The sequence below is a fragment of the Neolamprologus brichardi genome, chromosome 3 (genome assembly GCF_056152115.1).
Source record: "Neolamprologus brichardi isolate AB-2024 chromosome 3, ASM5615211v1, whole genome shotgun sequence".
Taxonomy (NCBI): domain Eukaryota; kingdom Metazoa; phylum Chordata; class Actinopteri; order Cichliformes; family Cichlidae; genus Neolamprologus; species Neolamprologus brichardi.
In genome coordinates this window covers 3,897,742-3,917,471 of record NC_142106.1, presented here as the reverse complement: position 1 = coordinate 3,917,471, position 19,730 = coordinate 3,897,742, and the positions used below count along the sequence as shown (strand labels likewise).

Here is a 19,730-nt window from a genome sequence, read left to right as displayed (position 1 = left end):
CATAATAAATAATTACTATAAAACAAACAATAAAAGGCAAGGATCGAGACGAAATTGAATTACGTACCGAATAACCCTGTGTCATGAAACATGAACAGGGGCTCATAGGAGGCTTCCACAGCTACCTAAAAACAATATCCGTTTACCATCAAGTAAGGTAATGCACATACTACGATGGGTAAACACCTACCAGCCGCGATGGAGGCTTCAGAATAATCTCTGCCACACCAAGGGGAAGTCAGGTGACCACCAAGGAGATCTCAGGTAAGCGATCCAGGAATGCTCACAGGGCCACTATTTATACTAGCGCCCCCTAATGCGCCAGGCTGAAAGTGGGTGGAACCAAAGAATAACATTCATCCTGCCACAATCTACCCCTCCTTTTTGCATCGTCGCCCCGACGATGGATTACAAGGACACCCAGGTTAATCCCAAGGCCTAAACAATGCAGAGACAGCATGCACCCTAAGCTCAGAAATAGAGTTTGCAGCCCCTGGTGCCACCTCCCCTGTTGGCCGTGGACCGTGTTGTTCTTCGCACGGATGGAACTGGTGCTGCACTCGGGGTCGCTGTACAAATGGCTGGAACGGAGGAAAGCCGGTCTTCTGGTGAGAGCAACAACTCAGAGCTACTTGGGAGCACTGCCACTGGGCTATAAGATGGTAGAACATTTACCTGAGGGGCTCCTACGCTCAGGAATAGCAGGTCACTGTCACTTGATGAGTCATGTTCTGAGGATGGTATTTCTGGGCCAGGTGGGCTACTGCTCGGAGCAGGCCCTTCTGATGGTATAGCTGCTATTACCACAGCCTTTAACAATGTTCAATGAACATGCTTCACACTGCTAGGATCATCTGCAGGTGCAATGGTATATACTGCCCCACCTGCTTTAGGTGCCTTCAGGATCCTATATACCGCTGGTTTCCATCGATCTTGGATCTTACATCTCCCTCTTCCACTCAAATCGCGCAGGAACACCAACTGCCCGTCATGCAATGGTGCCTCTTTCACCTTTTTATCATGGTGCCTCTTCCTGCTGTCGGCAGCCAGTTGCAGTCGCTCCTTGGCTCCTTCATGTACAACCTGTAGCCGGGCTTTATGCTCCTGAATCCACTCGTGCACATCTCCACTGATGGGATCTGGTACTCTGCCCAAAAGAAAGTCCACTGGCAACCTGGGTTCTTGTCCAAACATCAATAAGAATGGAGTTTCCCCAGTAGCCTGATGGGGAGTGGTGTTATAACAATAAAGTAACTGGGGCAGACATACATTCCAGTCCCTTTTCCTGGATACTGGCAGGGTCCGCAACAAATTGTGCATGGGAGAGGAAACAGACGGTTAACACAGTCATGCAGCTCTGAGCTCCCGAGGCGTGGCGGCACCTATTTATCCTCCCATAACATCAGCTACTTACTTCCTCTTCTCAGGCTCTGCGGTCTTCACCCCAGCATGTTCAAAACAGATGTCGCAGTTTCAAGTGACTTTAACCCTTAGATGCACACGTGGGGTCGTGACCTTCCTGCTGGCAGCTTCAGCTACAGAAACTCTGCAGGTACACACACACACACACACACACACACACACACACACACGCACGCACGCACACACACACACACACACACACACACACAAAGTAGATTAGATTAGAACAGGTTGTTCTGAGCACAACACCCTGTTTGTTATCAGATGGATACTCAGTAGGTGAGGCCATAAATAAATGTCCCGTAGAGCTATTCATGAACCCAGGAAACAAAGAGAGAAAAGAACAGATTGGAGATCAGAGCTGAACACACACTTTTTTAAAAGCATGCAGGAGCCGTGAGGACGAGCACAGATTCATTCATTCATATCTGCTCTGTAATCTGAACTCTCTCTCTTTCTAATCTCATGTCTGAAGGTGAGAAGGACACCGTCTCCCTAACAGAAAAGCTTCTCCACCCACACAGCTGAAGAAGATATTTACAGTGTGTACAATGGCATCACTCTTCCACACACAGACAATCACTTGTTGATGCAGCGTGGTCCAGCTGGGAGTAAGGAGGTAGGAAAGCTGAGCCAGTGTTCCCGCTTTAAAGAAGGCACCTTCAGCCAATCACTGACTCCACCCACAACTCAGCATAGTGACAAATACTCAGCACAGGCTAAACAGCTCCACCCTCAGGCCAACATGGAGAAAAACATTCACACTGAAACAAGACAAATGATGATCTGGGCTCCAAACATTCATATCCAACACATGTAAAGCCTTCAAACGTCATCTGCTAATGTTTCTGTTTATTCTATGATTATTTTAAAATGAGCTCACAGCCACCTGTCGTCCTGCTGAGCTCCACCAAGGGGCCACTTTAAGGACCTGTCAGATAATCTTATTAGTCAATCGTTATCTTATCATTTTACAATTCTCTTTAAACTTTCAGCCGTTTAACTTCAGTGATCCTCAGAATGTCTTTGATATCCAGGAGTTTTACCCACGTCCAGTGAAAAATGACGATCAAATGAAAAAATCCACTTTTTCTTCTTTGACTCAGTTCCTGAAGAGGGTCTCATATCTGCCAGACTCCCAGAAACTCAGTGTGTTCAAGAGTGAGCTGACAGTCAGAGTCCCTTCAGTCTCAGCGTGATCCAACCATATTTGTGTGAACAGCATCACAGAGGATTCAGCTGCTTTAAATGGGACAGTGTGAGTAAATAACAGGGACTAGAAAGAGAGAGCAGAGTTCTCCTCAGTAACACCAGGATACCTGACCCGTCTGAGTCTCGCTTCCCCGCCTCCATCATTTAGTGACGGCCAAATCTACCATGTCTGTGCCGAGCGCTTTGGTCAGGGCCAAACCTTGTGTCACCATGGCAACTACACCATGACAGCATCCAGAGAAACTTGTGAGCCCACGACTACATTAGATGTTTGCTCTGCTGAATCCAGCCAGCCCCTACCTGCCTTTAGTCATATGGGATAAAACGGTAGGGCCAGAGGTGGGAAGTAACTAAGTACAAATACTCTGTTACTGTACTTAAGTAGGACTTACAGGCATCTGTACTTTCTACTCCTTACATGTTCAAACAGGCTGGTTACTTTAGGTTTAACACATTTGAGGGGAGTTATTATTTCATCAGTGCGAGCTTCAAACATCAAAGTGATTTGAGCCTAAACAGAAACACATGAAAGGAAATCCTGTTCATTTATTAATCACATAAAAAGAGACCAAAGAGTCAAACTGTGAGTCACAGTCAGGGCTTAAAGTGGGCCATGTTTTTATTTGATATGTTTTTGGGACAACACCTGAACGCCTGCAGGTGTCTGGAAGTTGTGTTAGCGCTACTTTAGCATCTAGCTAGCCCTGCTGAAGAGCAGCGAGCATAAAGGGACGAGCGTTTTTGAAGTGTCAACTAATTTCAAATGCAGCGTTTCTATCAGCTCAACAAACATCAGCAAACACACAAACTGTTTGTGTGCAGTTTGTCTCACAGTGTGTTGCAGCTAAAGGTCCAGCTGCTGTATTTCACAGGGAGAGAAAAGAAAGAAAAGCTGCTGTAGGAGAGGAAGCCAAGCTTTGGCATCGCTCTGAAAACTATCGCTGATCCTTTTACTCGCTGGCTTTCAAATAAAAGCTGAAATGAAATTTGTGGCGTTTGCAGGATCGAATCAATCACACAGGATCAGGGGATAAGACAGCAGAGCAGCTGATTTTACACCTGAAGATAAAACTGTAATGTTAGAAACATATGAAGATATTACACACACAATACAGACTGCAGCTCAGACAGCTGCTGGACAGATGTGTGTGTGTGTGTGTGTGTGTGTGTGTGTGTGTGTGTGTGTGTGTGTGTGTGTGTGTGTGTGTGTGAGTACTTTAACTCCTTTATTTCACACAGACAGCTTCAGCATTTGTTCTGCTTTCTCTGCTTTTATTTGAATGTAACAGAAAAACACGACTAGAATTTACACAAACGTGTTTACAGGCTGACTTTAATGTGTTTCTGCACATGCTTGTCCTCTGGTCATGTGATCATGTGGTTTGTAGGAACGCTCCTCTTCCTCAGAGGATCCACCTGTGCTTCCTCTCCTCTCTCCTCCACCTGTTACAGTGAGGGAACGTCCTCCATGATGGAGGAGCTGCTGGAAAGTGCTGAGAGTTTCCTCCAGAGTGAGACCTCTGTCACAGTTCAGAGGATCTACGGCAGCAGAGACCTTCATGGACACTAAAAGTCTCAAACACACAACAACAACATCACACTGACTCCACTCTGACATCACTGATCAATAATCAAAGAACACACAGATCAAACTGATCGATCAGCCATCAGAGGAGTCGGATCAATGGAGCTGCTTCTGTTCCTGATGTCCCCTGTTTGATCCTGGACCTGAACTCTCCCTGCAGAGGAGACACAACACAGTCAGAGACACACACACACACACACACACACACACACACACACACACACACACACACAGACACACACACGCACACACACAAGTGACGGGTTTTCAAGGTGATAATTGCTCCACTAACAGTGAGACATGGATTCTTTTTTATTCATTGTTGTTGGATTTTTATTGTTGTAGCCCTGGCTATATAAGTAGCTCATTATTTAAATTTGTTCATTAAAATTGATAGTTAGCTGCAAATGTTTAATGTGTTCAAGAATGTATACAAATGCCTGCAAAGTATGTGATGTGTGTCAGTTAAATGCACAACCTTTTTATTTGTATTTTGAGGTTCATGTCATTATTTTTGATATGGTATTGATATGTACTACAGCTCCAGTGAACCCTGAAGTAGTCTCAGGTAGAGGGGTGGGAGTAAGTGGAGAGCCGTGTGCTGCAGGAAGCGAGAGAGACGAGAGCTGAACAGCGTCGAGTGAACGCAGAGTTCATAGAAGGCGACAGACGTATTTTCGGGTTGACGGATAGTTAACTGGAGTCGAAAACTGTTGTACCCTACTGTGAGGTAAATGTGAATTTTGTCTGACACTTGTACCCAATGTTATTGTGTAAAACGGGCTAACTGCTAACCGCGATTAGCCGCTAGCACAACTGCTAACACAGCCGCTAGCGTAGCCTAGCATATTCGCTAAGCTCTTGTTGTGCTCTGTTTTATTTATTAAGCTAATGCTAAGATTGAATGTTATCGCATGTGAACTGGCATTTAGCGGGGTTGTGTGATTCAGTAGGAGGAGACGGACGTCTTGCTGGCGTGTCAGAGAGGTCCCTTCTGCTGGTGTGCTGAAGTTATGTGTTCACGTGGGAGCACGTGGAAAGGACGACTGTGAGTGCTGCTGCCGCGGCCTGCTGGTAGCCGTGACCCAGTTTCCCCGCTATCCCCTTGAACTGCCTGGAGGTGTGAGTACTGTTGTTTGCACGTGCTTTTTATTTTTACTGCTTGGCAACAAGTGAAGCGGCCATATTGTTTTAGGTCCCAACGCACCCGAGCCACGACTCAGGCCTGCAACGAGGGGCTTGCTAGCAGAAAGACTGTAGCACTTGAGGTGTGTGTGTTTGGTGAGAGTGTGTGTGGGCCCACAATATTATTTGATTATTTTGTTTCTGTTGAGGTAGATACCTCACCATTGTTTAACAAACTTTATTGATTTTACTTGTTTTCTTTTGTGTTGTTAATTAAGCATTCACTAAAGTAGAGTTAACGTTATAATTGACCTGCTTGTGTGTGGTTTGTTGTTATTGCATATTTAATACCATAAGCATTAAAAAGGGAGTATCAGTAGGAAAGTAACAACAGGAACCCAGCGCCCCTCTCAATAGAACGTGGGACGGCTTGTTTCCCGTGATGCGTGTGAGGCTGTGAGTCAGCTGAAGATTGTTTACTCCCGTGAGGAGCTGCTACAACTTAACGTCTCGTATGGTGGTAAAGACCTTACTTCATGTATGCCGCATTTTATACGGAGAGATTTTAACAGAACAAGTGACAAAAGAAAAAGAGGGAGACTCAGAGGTGTCAAATTGCGTCTGAGGAGACAACAGGTTGGACTCCCTTGGCCTCTGTAGCTTCTTTCCTCTAGACGAAGGTTTCTAGTTCAAAGAAAACAGTTTTGTCTCTGCTGCCGTCACTAAACACAATAAGAACTGTTTTATTTGATTCATCTTGATCTATATTGTTTTTTATTGCTTGTGTAATAATCAAATGTGTTTGTCAGGGTTTAATGGGTGGGTGTGTGTTTTGTGAGGGGATGCCAAATGTTATAATTATTTCCATAAAGCCAATTTATCTATGGGTATAAATAAAGTAAATTGAACCCTTAGGTAAAATTTCGACTAACTGTAACCCTGACAGTAAAACCACATTTGACTTAAAACTTGTTGGACCAGACATTTTGTCCCCACGAGTATAGTGCCAATGTTCTGTCCTCACAACAATGTGTAAACATGTACACACAAACCTCCGACTTTGAGCAGCACTGTCTTCCTTCTAACCACAGCTCGATTCCTCACCACGTAGCATGCATATCCTCCACTGTCTCTCTCTGTGGGGTGTTTCAGGGTCAGACTGAGGTCTCCAGTTTTCAGCAGGTCTTCATTCATCTTCGTTCGGTCTCTGTAAACCTGGTGCTGTTTGTGAGGCTGCTCAGAGCCGTTCTCATACACGTGGACCATGTTGTATCCAGGTTCATAGTGTCTCCACTCCACTTTAGCATCTTCAGGCAGGTTTTGTGTGGTTTTGAAGGGCAGCTGGACAGACTCCGCCCCCTCTTCCACCTCCACCTGACACACTGAGAGGACAACAAACACAACATGAGCTGTACAAAGTGTGATTGGTGTTGACAGAGCAGCATCATGTGACTCTTGTTCTGCACTAAATGAAGCGATGGAGTGGCGCCTCCTTCAGGCAGAGAAACAGCTCATGGAGAGAAATAATTATTAGAGCAAAAACAAGAGTGGAGCTGCAAATAAGGCCGAGAGGAACGCTGCAGAAAACTGTTCATGTGTGAATTCATAACTTCATAGATTTCTTTAAGCACTAAAATCAGAGCTGCTTCTATTTCTAATATGACAGCTGTACATTAGAGCTGGAACACTTTAAATGTGAGCCATAAAAACATGATACTCTACAAGTGCATTCAGCTCTGACACTGTCACATCATGAAGGAGACGTGGAAATCACTTTGTTACACAAATCAAAGTCAAATCAATTCTATTGATGGAATATTGTGTGATCAATAGACTGATCAGTTTCTAATCTGTCATCTATCAGCTGGAAATCCAGCAGTGTCAAACAGACTGGGCAGCAGATTAGGACCAAACACAAACACATGGAGACTTTTTCTTCAGCAGTTGCAGGTAAACTGCAGCAACAATGCGACTCAGACAGTTTCTCTATAACTGCAGGGCTTCCTGCGCTGCTGTTAGTCAGATACGGATCAACAGGTTGTGGATAGAAAGCAGATTCCTTCAGCAGAGGATCCAGATCACACTTGAAGCATGTCGTCGGGAAAACCATCAGTGAAAATGGGACACTTTGAGCCAATTTGAGCTTCAAACTCTGAACATAACCTGCTGCAGACCAGCTGATGTGTTCAGTTACCATGGTGAGGAATTTCACAATAAAGGAGGCGTACGCTCTGTCTTTTCCCGGCCCGACGCTCTGGGACATTTTAGACAAGTTTCCTGGCAGAATACGATCCCGTCCGGAGGCCGACACCATCCTTATCCACATGGGCACAAACCGGATTCCAAACAGCGCTCCCACTTCCTCAAACTGGACTTTGTGTGTCTTTGTGAGGCTGTGAAACAAGCCCACCGTAGTGTTTGTATCTCCGGCCCCACTCCCACCTGTGGCCGTGGGGCGTTTGGGTCCTGCTCGGCCTCCACACCTGGCTCTCCTCTGTGTGTGACTCCCACAGCCTGGGCTTTAGAGACAACTTCAATGTTTTCTGGGACAGGAGGCATCTTTCTGCAGCAGACGGGCTCCACTTCAACCAATCAGGAGCCAGATCCTCTCTGCTAACATATCATATGGAGTCCAGCAGGAAACACTCCATCAAGTACCTGTCCACACCTGCCCACACCTGCTGACCGCTCCGTCACTGACTGACGTCCCCCAGGTCCTAGTCCCTACCATCTCAGTTCCACTCTAAACACTAATACATGTTCAGCTGGACTCGGAGCCTCTGGAGACATTTTGGATGTTCCAGTCATGATAACTAACAGGACAGTTTGTGCAAGGTGGAGAAAATCTGCTGCATCATCCCATTGATGAAGCATTCAGCTCCACCCTACAGTTTCTCTGCTGCCTCCATCCACCTTGGTTCACTTTGCTCTTCTTAACGTTGGAGCTCTGAATAGTCAGGCTTTTATTCTGAAGGATTTTACAACTTCCCATCAGCTTGATTTGATGTTTTGAACAGAAACATGATGAAATCTGGAGAGGACTGTCTAGTCTGTGAACTCTGACCCCACATATGATTGTTTCAGTCAGCCCAGAGAAAGTGGCTGGGTGGGTGGAGCTTTGGCTTCAAATGCTCCCCTATTAAGGTGGATGAAGGGTGTAGTTTGGAGGTGCTGCTTGTTAAAGAGTGAAACAGCTCCTATCTGTGCAGGTATCTCCACCCTCCTAAGACTCCATCAGAGTTGGAGCTGAACTCTCAGATGTTTCCTGCTCCATGGTTCTTATGTGTGATCACATGATCTGAGCTGCTGATTTTAAGATCCATGTTGATGATCTCACTGACTCATTTGAGTTCCTCAGTGCAGTAAATTCATTGGTTTCAAACAGCTGGGACTGTGTGAGGTCCTGAGGACTGACACTCAGGTGCAGCTCAGGATTTATCAGAGGAGAGCTGCATGATTACAAACTGAACTGTGAGGATCAGCTGACTGTACATGAACATGATTCAGCATCAGATCTGATCACTTACACACTCTGATAACATCTCCCCCTCTCTGTGCAAATACATGAACACTGCTAGAAGCAACAAGCACATCAGGATCAATCACATTTTGATTGCTTTTTGTGTTCCATTGAGAACAATCTGCAGTAAAGTGTGCGTCACAGACCTGATTTATTTCAACACTTTACTCCAAACTTTGAAAGTGAAACTCCTACAAACACATATGAAATAATCCAGCCACAGAAACTGTCCACAGCTTTCAGTCTCCACATTTCCTGTGAAGCTCTGCAGGAAACCCTGGCAGCAGCTTTTTAGCTCCAAAGCAGGTTTAGCTGTGGTGCAGAGTGTTAGTGACTCTGCCCGTGGACACAGTTATTTCTGCAGGTCACCTTGTTACAGGTGCATTTGGAGGAGATTCCCTTTCAGAGCACTCAAAGCTTTGTGGCAGGGAGTTTATGCAGACTGCAGCATGTTTAATACCAAGCATGATGTGAGCCTGATGTGGCTGATAGCTGCTTCTAGCAGTCTTCATGTATGTGGAACGAGAGGGGAGATGTTATCAGGACCAGTTGGACGTCTCAAAGCTGTGAGCGCAGTGCTGAAACTTTGGCTCTGTCCTGTAGCTCTTCACTCAGTCCTCACCCTGAGTGTTTAGAGCCCAGCCACACATATTCCTGCTCCTCAGGAATTCTGGGATTTGGAGGAAACACAGCTAAACTGACCTGAAGCTAAGGGGGAGGAGCCACAATACAAGCTGCATCCAGCCAATGGGTGCACTGTTGAGCCACGGATGTGCAGAGGGTCACATGTTTAGTCCCATTTGTAGAAATGTGTCCATAATGAAGACAAATGCAGTCACACAGCTCTGCAACAGCACAAATCACTTTGATGGAGTTTGTTTGTGCTGCTCTCAGATCTGTACAACACTGACATGTGTGTCAACATGCTGCAGACTCACAAAGATGTGCCGTGTTAGCTTCATGTGTCCATCTGACACTATATTATAGTGACTTGAAGAAATCCCTGCAGCATCACATGCAGAACAAACAGAGGCCACGTGTGGCACAGTTCCTGTAACGGGATGAATCCGTGGATGTGTCGGGATCTGACGCTGAATCGTGTTGCTGTTCTTTTCCACATGGTACAGGTCAGCTGTTCCACACAGATTTCAGCTTTCTAGAAGAGTTAGTCTGGAATAAAGCAGCTCTCCTCTGGACAGATCCTGCCTCCAGCTGAGCCGTCACACATTCACACACAGTCCCAGCAGTTTGTAGCACAGCAGTGATCCTTCTATCAGAAACATGCTGCTTCTCCTTCATCCTCCTCTCATTGATCTGAATCAGCTGTTTTCACAGAGAAACGCTGCACAAATCCTTCACTCCACTATTTCTGTCAGCAGATGACTCGCTCTATCATGGCTGCTGCTCCTTTTTCACACACTCATTTGTGCTTTGAATCCAATCTGTTTCTCATCATCACCATGAACAGGCTGCTCATCAATCAGCACATTAGCTGTAGATCAGCTGCACACTGATGAAGATGCTCAGACAGACGGGCTGGGCACACAGAGGACTTTATGATCTGTTCTTAAATTCAGTCCAACATGGATCATTTCTGCTCACAGTCCAATCATCTCTGGAAACTTGTGCTTCCATGGCACACGGTGCGCTGGGCTGCTTCAACAAATAGCACTACACCTCTGGTTGTCAGCTTCACCTCTCCATCGCTCTCCCCGTGGCTACAGTACAAGTGAGCTGACACATCCATCAGTGGAGACTGTGGGCCAGTAAGGAGCAGCAGCTGCCTGCAACATGGGCTTTACATTGCAAACAGCCACAAGTCTGGGCCTAACCACGCCTTTGACTTCTTCTTCATTTCCATGAGATTTACATTTCAGGGAGTTCCCCTGGAAAAAGAGCCATTTTGAAAGCTGTTTGCTGACTTCATCAATAATCTGCTTCAATCATCCAGATGAGAATCCTGAGAATGGAGCAGCCCTGATAGCAGCTCATAGGATCACAGTGTTTTTCATTCAGCTGATTGATTTCACAGGTTAGGAGGTGAACCATCTAACTGTGCTCCTCCTTCCACCTTTGGACCACTCATGTAGTGACAGCCAGGATTTGACAATCAGCTGTGACACAGGAAAACATGAGGTGGGAAACTCTGGAGAAGATCTGCTTTTCTCTACAGGGAGGCTCGCACATCTGATCTGCTCACCATCACTCAACTCACTTCAACAACATGCTGACTCAGTCATTTCTGCACGTTTCCTCATGTTACAGCCCTGACTTCAGTTCAGCTGAGGAGGAGATGAGGGAGGAGAGAGCAGTGGTGGAAGAAGAGGAGGAGAAGATCCAAAGAGGAGGCAGGGGGAGAGGCTCAGGAACAGTTAGCATCAGAGACTTTGAGCCATCATGGACTCCCACTCCTTCCATCCAGCCCTGTGTGGATCAGCAGCTCCAAAATGTCTGCTCACTCATGTTCTTACTGTCTGTGCTCTTCTTTCATTTCACTCATTATATATGAACTGCTCCTAAATCACACTGGATATGGATTTTCTGTCCATCCACACTAATTCTCTTCATTCTCACCTGATTGTTTGGATGCTCTTTGATAGCACATTGAAAATCCTCACAGTGACTTCTATTGCCACACTGACTGGACAAATACAAAGTTGAAGGCTTCATGTGTTTGGCACAAATAATACTTTGGTAGGTCTGAATTGTGTTTTGAACCATCTCTCAGGACCAAAGTCTTTTTGCTTCATTCAAAAAGAGCTGAAGGCTTTTTCCCTCACAGTTTGTCCTTTGATATTATTGGATGATGGACTGTGGAAAACACAAATGTGCACTTCTTAATGGCTCATATGTGCTGTGAAAGAGCTCTTTGTGATCCTGAAGCTTTTCAATAGTTTTTCTTTGGCTGTTTGTAAAGTTTTCTGTGTGAACTCTCAGGAATCTGGAGCAGTCTAATAGAAGTCTACTGGGGTATAGAGGGAGGAGCTTCTGTCAGACTCTTTCTGATGAGGAACTGAAGCCGCTCTCATGGTCTCATCAAATCCATCAGACTGAGAAAAACTGTCATGTGACCTCTCAGAACAAACAGCCTGTTAGTTTCCTGCTGCCTCCATCACTCACTTTCATTCACTCTCAATCACACCAACATGTTAAAGCAGCGCTATAGCTCACCTGGCTGAGCAGGTGGGCTGAAGGCGGGGCTTACTACAGGTGCCTGTGTGTCCCTCACTCTCTCCCCACTTCCCTGTCTACTCTCTGCACCTATATAATAAAGGCAAACATGCCTCCAATAGAAATCTTTGCAAACACAAAGTCCCACAGCAGCCCCGTGTTCTCCGGCTAAAATGAGAGTTTTTGTCAGTGGAGTCTGGTGGCTTTAACCACACAAACATTACAGCTGCGCTCAAATATCACAAAGAGCTGTGACAGCAGAGAAACACATGAAAATCCTCCAAAGATCATCTAGAAATAGAAATCTGTCCACTGTGGGACGTGTGAGGCTGACATTAATATGTCTTAAAGTGGGAGATGAAGAAATGCTTCCAGGGCCCAAATCATGGAGACAAACATCAATCCACACTTCACTTTGTTTCCTGTCTCTAAAGTGGGAATATTTCAGTGTGATGAACAAACGGCCTCCAACAAATAAAGCTCATTTCCTTTTCCTGTCTTTTCTCCAGCGGCCTCAGCTTCTTCCTCTTTCCCCTGTCTTCTTCTGCAGACGCTCCTCTGTAGCTTCAAGCTCTTTCTCTTTACAAGGAGAGCTACAAACCTTTGCATCCAGCCACAAACACCCCATGGGCTCCTCTGGATCATCACACTCAGCATTTTCACAATAAAAGCCTCATATTTATGGCTGCTCCACCCTGACATGTGACAACATCCAAATGACTGGATCAAAGTGTTTGAATGATCTCAGCAGCTTTAAAACTATTGATATTTATACATTTACACTGATTTGGACTAAACTAAAAAAACTATTGATTTGATCCAAACTCAAATCATGCCAGAGGCTTTTATTTTGAAGTTAGGATCATTTTAATGGTCTTCTTAGTCTGTTCATTTAAACACACAGTTGCTCCGCCTGACATTTTTGGCTTTTAGATCAAAACATCAAAGAATTTATTTTATTTGAATGAACTGAAAATAGATTCAAACTAAAAGCTTTTAGAGAATAAACTCCTACATGACCTCTGACCTTTGACCTGTATCTACAGCACTGACCTCTGACTTTCAGCTCCACTTGTCTCTTCAGCAGGATGTTTCCCTCCCTGCTGTAGACGGTGCAGGTGTAGGTCCAGTTGTCTCCATCTGTGGGGTGTTTCAGGGTCAGACTGAGGTCTCCAGTTTTCAGCAGGTCTTCATTCATCTTCGTTCGGTCTCTGTAAGCCTGGTGCTGTTTGTGAGGCTGGTCAGAGCCGTTCTCATACACGTGGACCTTTGTGTCAAAATTATTCCTCCACTCCACTTTAGCGTCTTCAGGCAGGTGAAGTGTGGTGTTGAAGGGCAGCTGGACAGACTCCACCCCTGAATCCACCTCCACCTGGTGGACTGAGAGGACAACAAAGCACAACATGAGCTTGGATGGAGACATTTGTGTTGACTCTAACAGGCTGAATGCTGCTGCTTCACTGGGAGCTCACTGTTAGATAGAAAGTGGTCAGTGTGAAGAGGAGACGCAGCAGAAAGATGAAGACTGACAGGAAGAAAGCAGTGAACAGACTGTTGGAGCTGCTGTTAGTGGGACAGGACTTTATTCAGTCTCTGAGGACCAGATTTGACTTGATGAAGCAGAGAAACACAGTCTGAGTGTTTCTGTCACACTCACTTCATCACACAGCTCAGTTTGACAACATTTGGAAGAATTTGATAGAAGCGTTCCTTTAGTAAAAGCACCAAGAAAACACCATGAAAACACCTCACTACACACAAAACTGCAGTACTGGCAAATTGTACATAAAGTATGAAAAGTCAAAGTACTTATTGTGCAGAACAATGTTCCCATCAGTGTTCTATGGATCAATATTACTGCTGCACATGTTTAAGGCTGAGCTCATTTCAAATCCTTTCTATTGTGTTGAATCTGCAGTAATGCATCATATTCTATCAAATCATATGTTTGTAGTGGCTGTCCTGTGAGGACCACGTATCTCTAAATAAACAGCTGTTAATGAGCTCACAAACACAGGCCTACAGCTGGATTTGAAAAAGTCCATTCAATAGAAAATCAACAATCACAGCTGGATTCAAAGGCTTGAGCTCTGTGTGACATGGTTACCTGTCAGTATCTACAGGGGGATTCAAATATGAAGGAAACATGAAGGTGGTGCATTAGAAAAACTGCTGCTTTCAAGTGCAGAGCAACAAACTGTTTGAACTGATCCAACTTTATTAACACAGACAAAGATTTGTGCATCAGCTGCTGTAACATTTGTAATGAGCATTAATATTAATAAGTGTGAGTGAACAGAGCTGCTGCAACAGTGAAACTCTCACTGACTGATGTTACGTGAGGCCTTGTTGGCTCATTGTTAGTTCGCTGCACTGAAACAGGAAAATCCAGCTGTTAGTCATAATGTTTGTGTTTGTAAAGCACTTTATAACTGAGGACAGTGTGGAGGAGAGTCTGTGTGAGTCAGCTGCACCAGTGCTTCATGCTTTGGTGTTTTTAACATAAAGTCGTCCCTGTAGACTGCTTTTAGTTTCAGTGTCCTTATTTTGCCCTCAGTTATTGGTTCTCACTGTCTCCAGATCAGGTTCAAACACAGAGGAGATCAGGGCTTTGCAGCTGCTCCTAAACTGTGGAACAAAGACCCACGCAACATTAGAGACCTTCAACACCCTCCATCCTCTTCCTCTTCTCCTTATCCCAGCACACAGAGAGGAGTGTCGGGGGAAAGGCCCCACTCAGGTGGTGGAAATGACCTCAGGAACTTGTTGCTGTGAGGCAGCAATGATCAGCACCACCATACTGTTTGCTTCACTCATGGTTTCTCATTTTATGTTTGTTTTTAATCTGTTGAATGATTTCAGGACTTTGACTCATTTAAATGTGCATCACTTTGGTCAGCAGCTGTTTCAGTAACACTTTATAACACGACCTGCAAATAAGGCTCAAGTAGCCTGTAGTTACCTGTAAGTTTGTGTAACAAGTAGGTTTTGTACAGAAAGAATAAAATAATTACACTGTAAGTACATTTAAGTACAGCGTCAGTCATTGTAAGTGCTGGGTTATTTCATGGGAAATCTCCAGAACAACAAACAATATTCCATCTTTGTACTTTCCAGGCCGCGGCTCATATTATGGAGCGACTCAGCCTTAGCCTAACATCCTGGTATTTTATAGCAAAGGACGCTAAGAAAGGAAACCCAGCCACACTGTAGCCGACTGTCTGCATTGTAATCAGGCTGCAATGTAGGGACGTGTCTACAAAGAAGCTCCAGCTGAAAGGATTACAGCAGGTTAGTGTGATGACAGATAGAGGTGTAAATGTACTGACATGTAAAGAGGGTGTTGAGAAGGTGGAAGAGTGACGTGTGAGCAGCAGCTTCATGACAAGAACAAGCACTTCAGATGTACAGAGAAGGTCAGGAGGAGCTGCACTGTTTCTGTGTGCATGGAAACAATGGTTGGTGCAGTACATGTATGAGGACAGAGAGACAGTGGGAAGGTTTGCAGTAGCAGGGAAAGATGGGTTCCTGCTGGGGCTGGGATTACATCAAAAATCCACTCTGAACCCCTTCTTGTTAGCAGTGCATATGGACAGGCTGGCAGATGAGCTCAGGGAGGAGTCTCAGCAGCTCTGTTTGCTGAGGACATTGTGATCTGTAGTGAGAGCAGGAAGCAGGTGGGTGGAAGAGAGCCTGCAGAGGTGGAGGTTTGCTCTGAAGAGAAGAGGAAAGACAGAATACATGTGTGTGAAGAAGCTGGAGATACGACAGTGAAGATGAAGGAGTCGAGGTGGTGATGGTGGATCAGTTTAAATACATGAAGTCCTCCATACAAAGCAGCAAAGTCCAAAAGAGGTGAAGTGACAGTATAGCAGGATGGAGTGGGTGCACACATGTATCAGGTGTGATCTGTGACAGGAGGACAGCAGCTAAAGTCAAGATGAAGCTTTACAGCCTAGTGAGGCTGTGATGATGGAGACATGACACAAAGACAGGAGGCGACCTGGAGGTGGCAGAGGAGAAGATTTGAACAAGTGAGCAGAATAGAAAGGATGGAAATGAGTGGGTGACAGGGACAGCTCAGGCTGAGGAGTCTACAGGACAAAAATAGAGAGGAAGGCTGATGAACAGGAAACGTGCAGAAGAGGGACGCTGGATATATCGATGCTCCATGTTGAACCTGGAACTACCAAACATCAAGTGTTTGTATGGAAAACCTGAAACAGCCCAGGAAACGTGTTCATCCATAATATTTGGGTTATTAGTCTTTCTATAGTCACCTGAATACAACACAAATAACACACAAACCAACAATCAGCAGTGTTTGTGTTGTTTTACGTTCAGTAACCATGAAGCACAACTGCAAACATTTAGTATCACAAGTAGCAGCTAAAGTATCAAATAAATGTTCCACCTGTTATGTGATGGCTGCGTGCAGGCAGGAGAAGGACCCAAAGTGCAGACTCCAGAGACAAAACTTAAACTCAAATATAACATAACTGAAAAAATCAAAATAAACTTACACCGAAGGACTGAAAAAACACACAGCTAAATAAACGGTAGATCGCAACAATGACAAACTGAAACACAGGGCTTAAATACATAGAGGGAGCAATCAGGGAATGGACAACAGGAGGGAAACACAGCTGGGGCAAATCAGAACTGACGAGACAAGGAAGCGTAAACTGAACACACTGAGATAAGACAGAAACCTTCAAAGTAAAACAGGAAACACATAACACAGACTGAACAAAAGACACAGACTCACATGCAGGCACTACAACAGAGGGAACAGAGACGTGGGACCAGGGCAGACACAGACTGGACACGGGGATACAGCAGAAAGGGGAGACAGCAACCAAGGATTACACAGAGACAAACCATAAGACATGACTCACGAAAACCCAAAGACTAGAAATTAGAAATAATATAATAAACTCAAAAGCCCTGGGTCAGTGACCCAGGCATCCTAACACCACCTCGTGTATTTACACACAAATGTTGTGTTTCTTTTTACGTGTGTGTGATTTTGATTTTAGCCTCATCATTGTTTTCCACAAATATACTGCACAGCATCATTTCCTGCTTCTGGTTTTCACACTAAATCTCTCAGCTTGAAAATAATTGGTTGTTATTGGTAGAAGTTATCAAATGAAATGAAAATGATGAACAGACTTAATAACAGGACTTCAAAAAGCTCAAATCTGGAACCTTTGGTTTGTTACTGGATTAAATGAAGACATTACCTGACCTGACATCTGATACTCTGTTTTAGTAAACCCATCTTTTCTCTACTCAGCAGTTTAGTTCTTTTATTGTTGTAATCAAGGCCTCAGGTGGGATGATGTCACTTCCTGACACCACAGGAAGCAGTTGTCGCTTTGCAGCCCACAAACTCTGCACAAGCAAGAATAAAGAGCGTAGAAGACTTCAAATCCTTCCTGTCTCACAGTGTTTTTATCAGCTGATGCTCTAAAATGTTTCCTGATAGTTCAGAGCTGAAGCTCCGCCCACGTCGTTGCTTAGTTACAAATACACAAGTACATGATTGGCCCTTAAATATAATCAGACATGACAGCACAGCTTTAACACAGCACTGTTTTTAAGCTGTTTAAAATATGACAAATAATATTGACAGATTGAGTCCACAGATCTGTTTGATGTATTTAATCAGTCACAGCACCAGTGTCCCTCACAGCTGTGGATGTGTTCAGCTTCTCCTGCTGGTTCACTTTATATACAAACATGTGTTTATTCTAAATATTACAATACTTTCAGTTTGGTTTTATTAAGTTTACATGTACAGTTTAAAAAGTGAACTTTAGCCTTAATGAGCTGAAGCTGGAACATTGAATGAAACCAAACATGTTTGATGTTATTTTTCTGTTGTTGAATATTAAATCACTTTATTACTGAATGACTGTTTCTGTCTGTCTGATGACATCACAGTCCACACTTCCTGTTACAAATCTGAGTCACTTTAGTATTTTCCACTCAGATGATGTCATTTTAATGAAAGCGCTCTGCCGTCCTATCTAATCACAGTCCCAGTCTGAACCATATACTATCCACACAGCTGCTTACTGGTTCATATTATGTGGAGCACTAAAAGCAGCCTTTCTGTCGAGCTACTGGGAATCTACAAAACCATTAAAGAGGACAAAATGATTCTGTCTGTAGTCGCAGCATCAGATCAGTGAAATAAACTAAAGTACTAAAAGAATCAAACTGAGTAAACAGATTGAATTGAATGTTTCTTTCTTCTTTTGGTGACCAGCCCTGATCATGTGACCCACAGGTACAAGCTATTGTGAAGAGATACCAGAAAGTCTGTCGCCAAGACAACCAAGTATGACAGTGTGAACAACACAACCCTGTCACACAGCAGCATCACTGTGAGCTCCAGCATGTGCATTTAAAAGACTATATTTATGAAGTTATGGTTCTATCTTACTGTCTGTGAAATATTCTGTGGAAATGACACGTCCACACTTTTTAATGGGCCCACAGTAACCAGAGATCATTAAAGCTGCACTAAGGAAACAAAGAGGAAAGACTTATAGTGTTATATCTGAGTTTGCTCTGTGACATTCATTTTGTAACACAGCTTGTAAAACTGTTGCAGTTTCATGTCACTTGCACATGGATCCTTGTAAGAAAGCTCATTTAAATGACTGTGAACAGGGCACGGTTGTTCTGATGTGCTGGGATTTGACCACAGCCTCCTCCAGGGTTCACTGACAATGGTCCAAAGAAGAGAAGCTGTCCAGTGAGCAGCAGCTCTCTGTGTGAAAATACCTGGTTGGTGTGGATGTTTCTAGCAGGAGAAGGCAAATCTGACATCATCTCAAAGCAGTTCTTCAAACATGAAAATCACTTCACTGGATTCAAATCCACCAAGTCTGGATCCAATAGAGCAGCTGTGGCTGTGGTGGAAGTGGATATTTGCATCATGATGTGGAGATGACACGTGTGCAGTAACTGTGTAACACTATCATGTTAACATGGTGAAAATGTGTCCTTGTTAAAACTATACTACAAAGAATGAAGGCAGCTCTGAAGGAAAAAGGGCTCCAGCCCATTACTAACAAGGTGGACCTAATGAAGTGGCCAGGAAGTGTGGGAGTAATGGCTTGTTTGTAAAAGCCAAAAATCAAACACATGATTTTAGCTCTGTACGTTCGACTTTTTGGGTCTCCAGATGATAAAGAAACAGATTTATTTACATCTATAACTGCTTATTCAGTTCCTGGTGGTGGGAGGTGGATTTAGGCCGACGTTCATCAAACCTAAATGAATTATTTGTCCTAACAGTAAGAGGGCCAAATGTATTAATGAGTGCTGAAAACCTCAGTGTGTGTCTGTACAGGTGGAGATCACTGGAGAAGCTGAAAGCTTTGGTGCTTTTCTACTAGTTGGGACGACTCTGTGAAAATCTGCTGACAGTCTGAGCAAGTTTTTGGACTCTTGCTCACAAAGCAAAAGACATTTTACAAAGTGAACAGAAAAGAAACTTGTTCTGAGTGTAAGTGTTGTTTTGGATGCTGATGGATTGTTGAAGCTCATGTTTGAAGAGTTATGGATTGTTTCATGTTCTTCTGTTTTAAGTTGAATGAACAGCTCAGCTCGTCTCCGTGTTTATAAGCTCACATGATGCCTGTGCTCTCCAGTTTGATCGTACGGATCAAAGTATCA

The 19,730-nt window shown here is 44.3% G+C and overlaps 2 protein-coding genes across 8 annotated transcripts in view; one reads left to right on the top strand and one right to left on the bottom strand.

Annotated features, from left to right (window-relative positions):
• LOC102789482 (methylglutaconyl-CoA hydratase, mitochondrial-like) overlaps positions 1-19,730 on the top strand; it is a 674,272-nt gene that overhangs the window by 399,194 nt on the left and 255,348 nt on the right. The window lies entirely within an intron of this gene.
• The window catches only part of LOC148103177 (butyrophilin-like protein 2), a 53,494-nt gene continuing 38,045 nt past the window's right edge, over positions 4,282-19,730 (bottom strand). For 4 of the 6 annotated variants that reach the window (XM_087838590.1, XM_087838587.1, XM_087838585.1 and 1 more), the window contains 3 exons: positions 13,089-13,415; positions 6,397-6,726; positions 4,282-4,373 (listed from right to left, as the gene is read on the bottom strand). In XM_087838590.1, coding sequence (XP_087694716.1) covers positions 4,282-4,373; positions 6,397-6,726; positions 13,089-13,415 — 749 coding nt within the window. Of the gene's footprint in view, positions 4,465-6,383; positions 6,727-13,088; positions 13,416-19,730 lie in introns of all 6 variants that reach the window. The other 2 variants (XM_087838584.1, XM_087838588.1) reach the window with 2 other exon arrangements.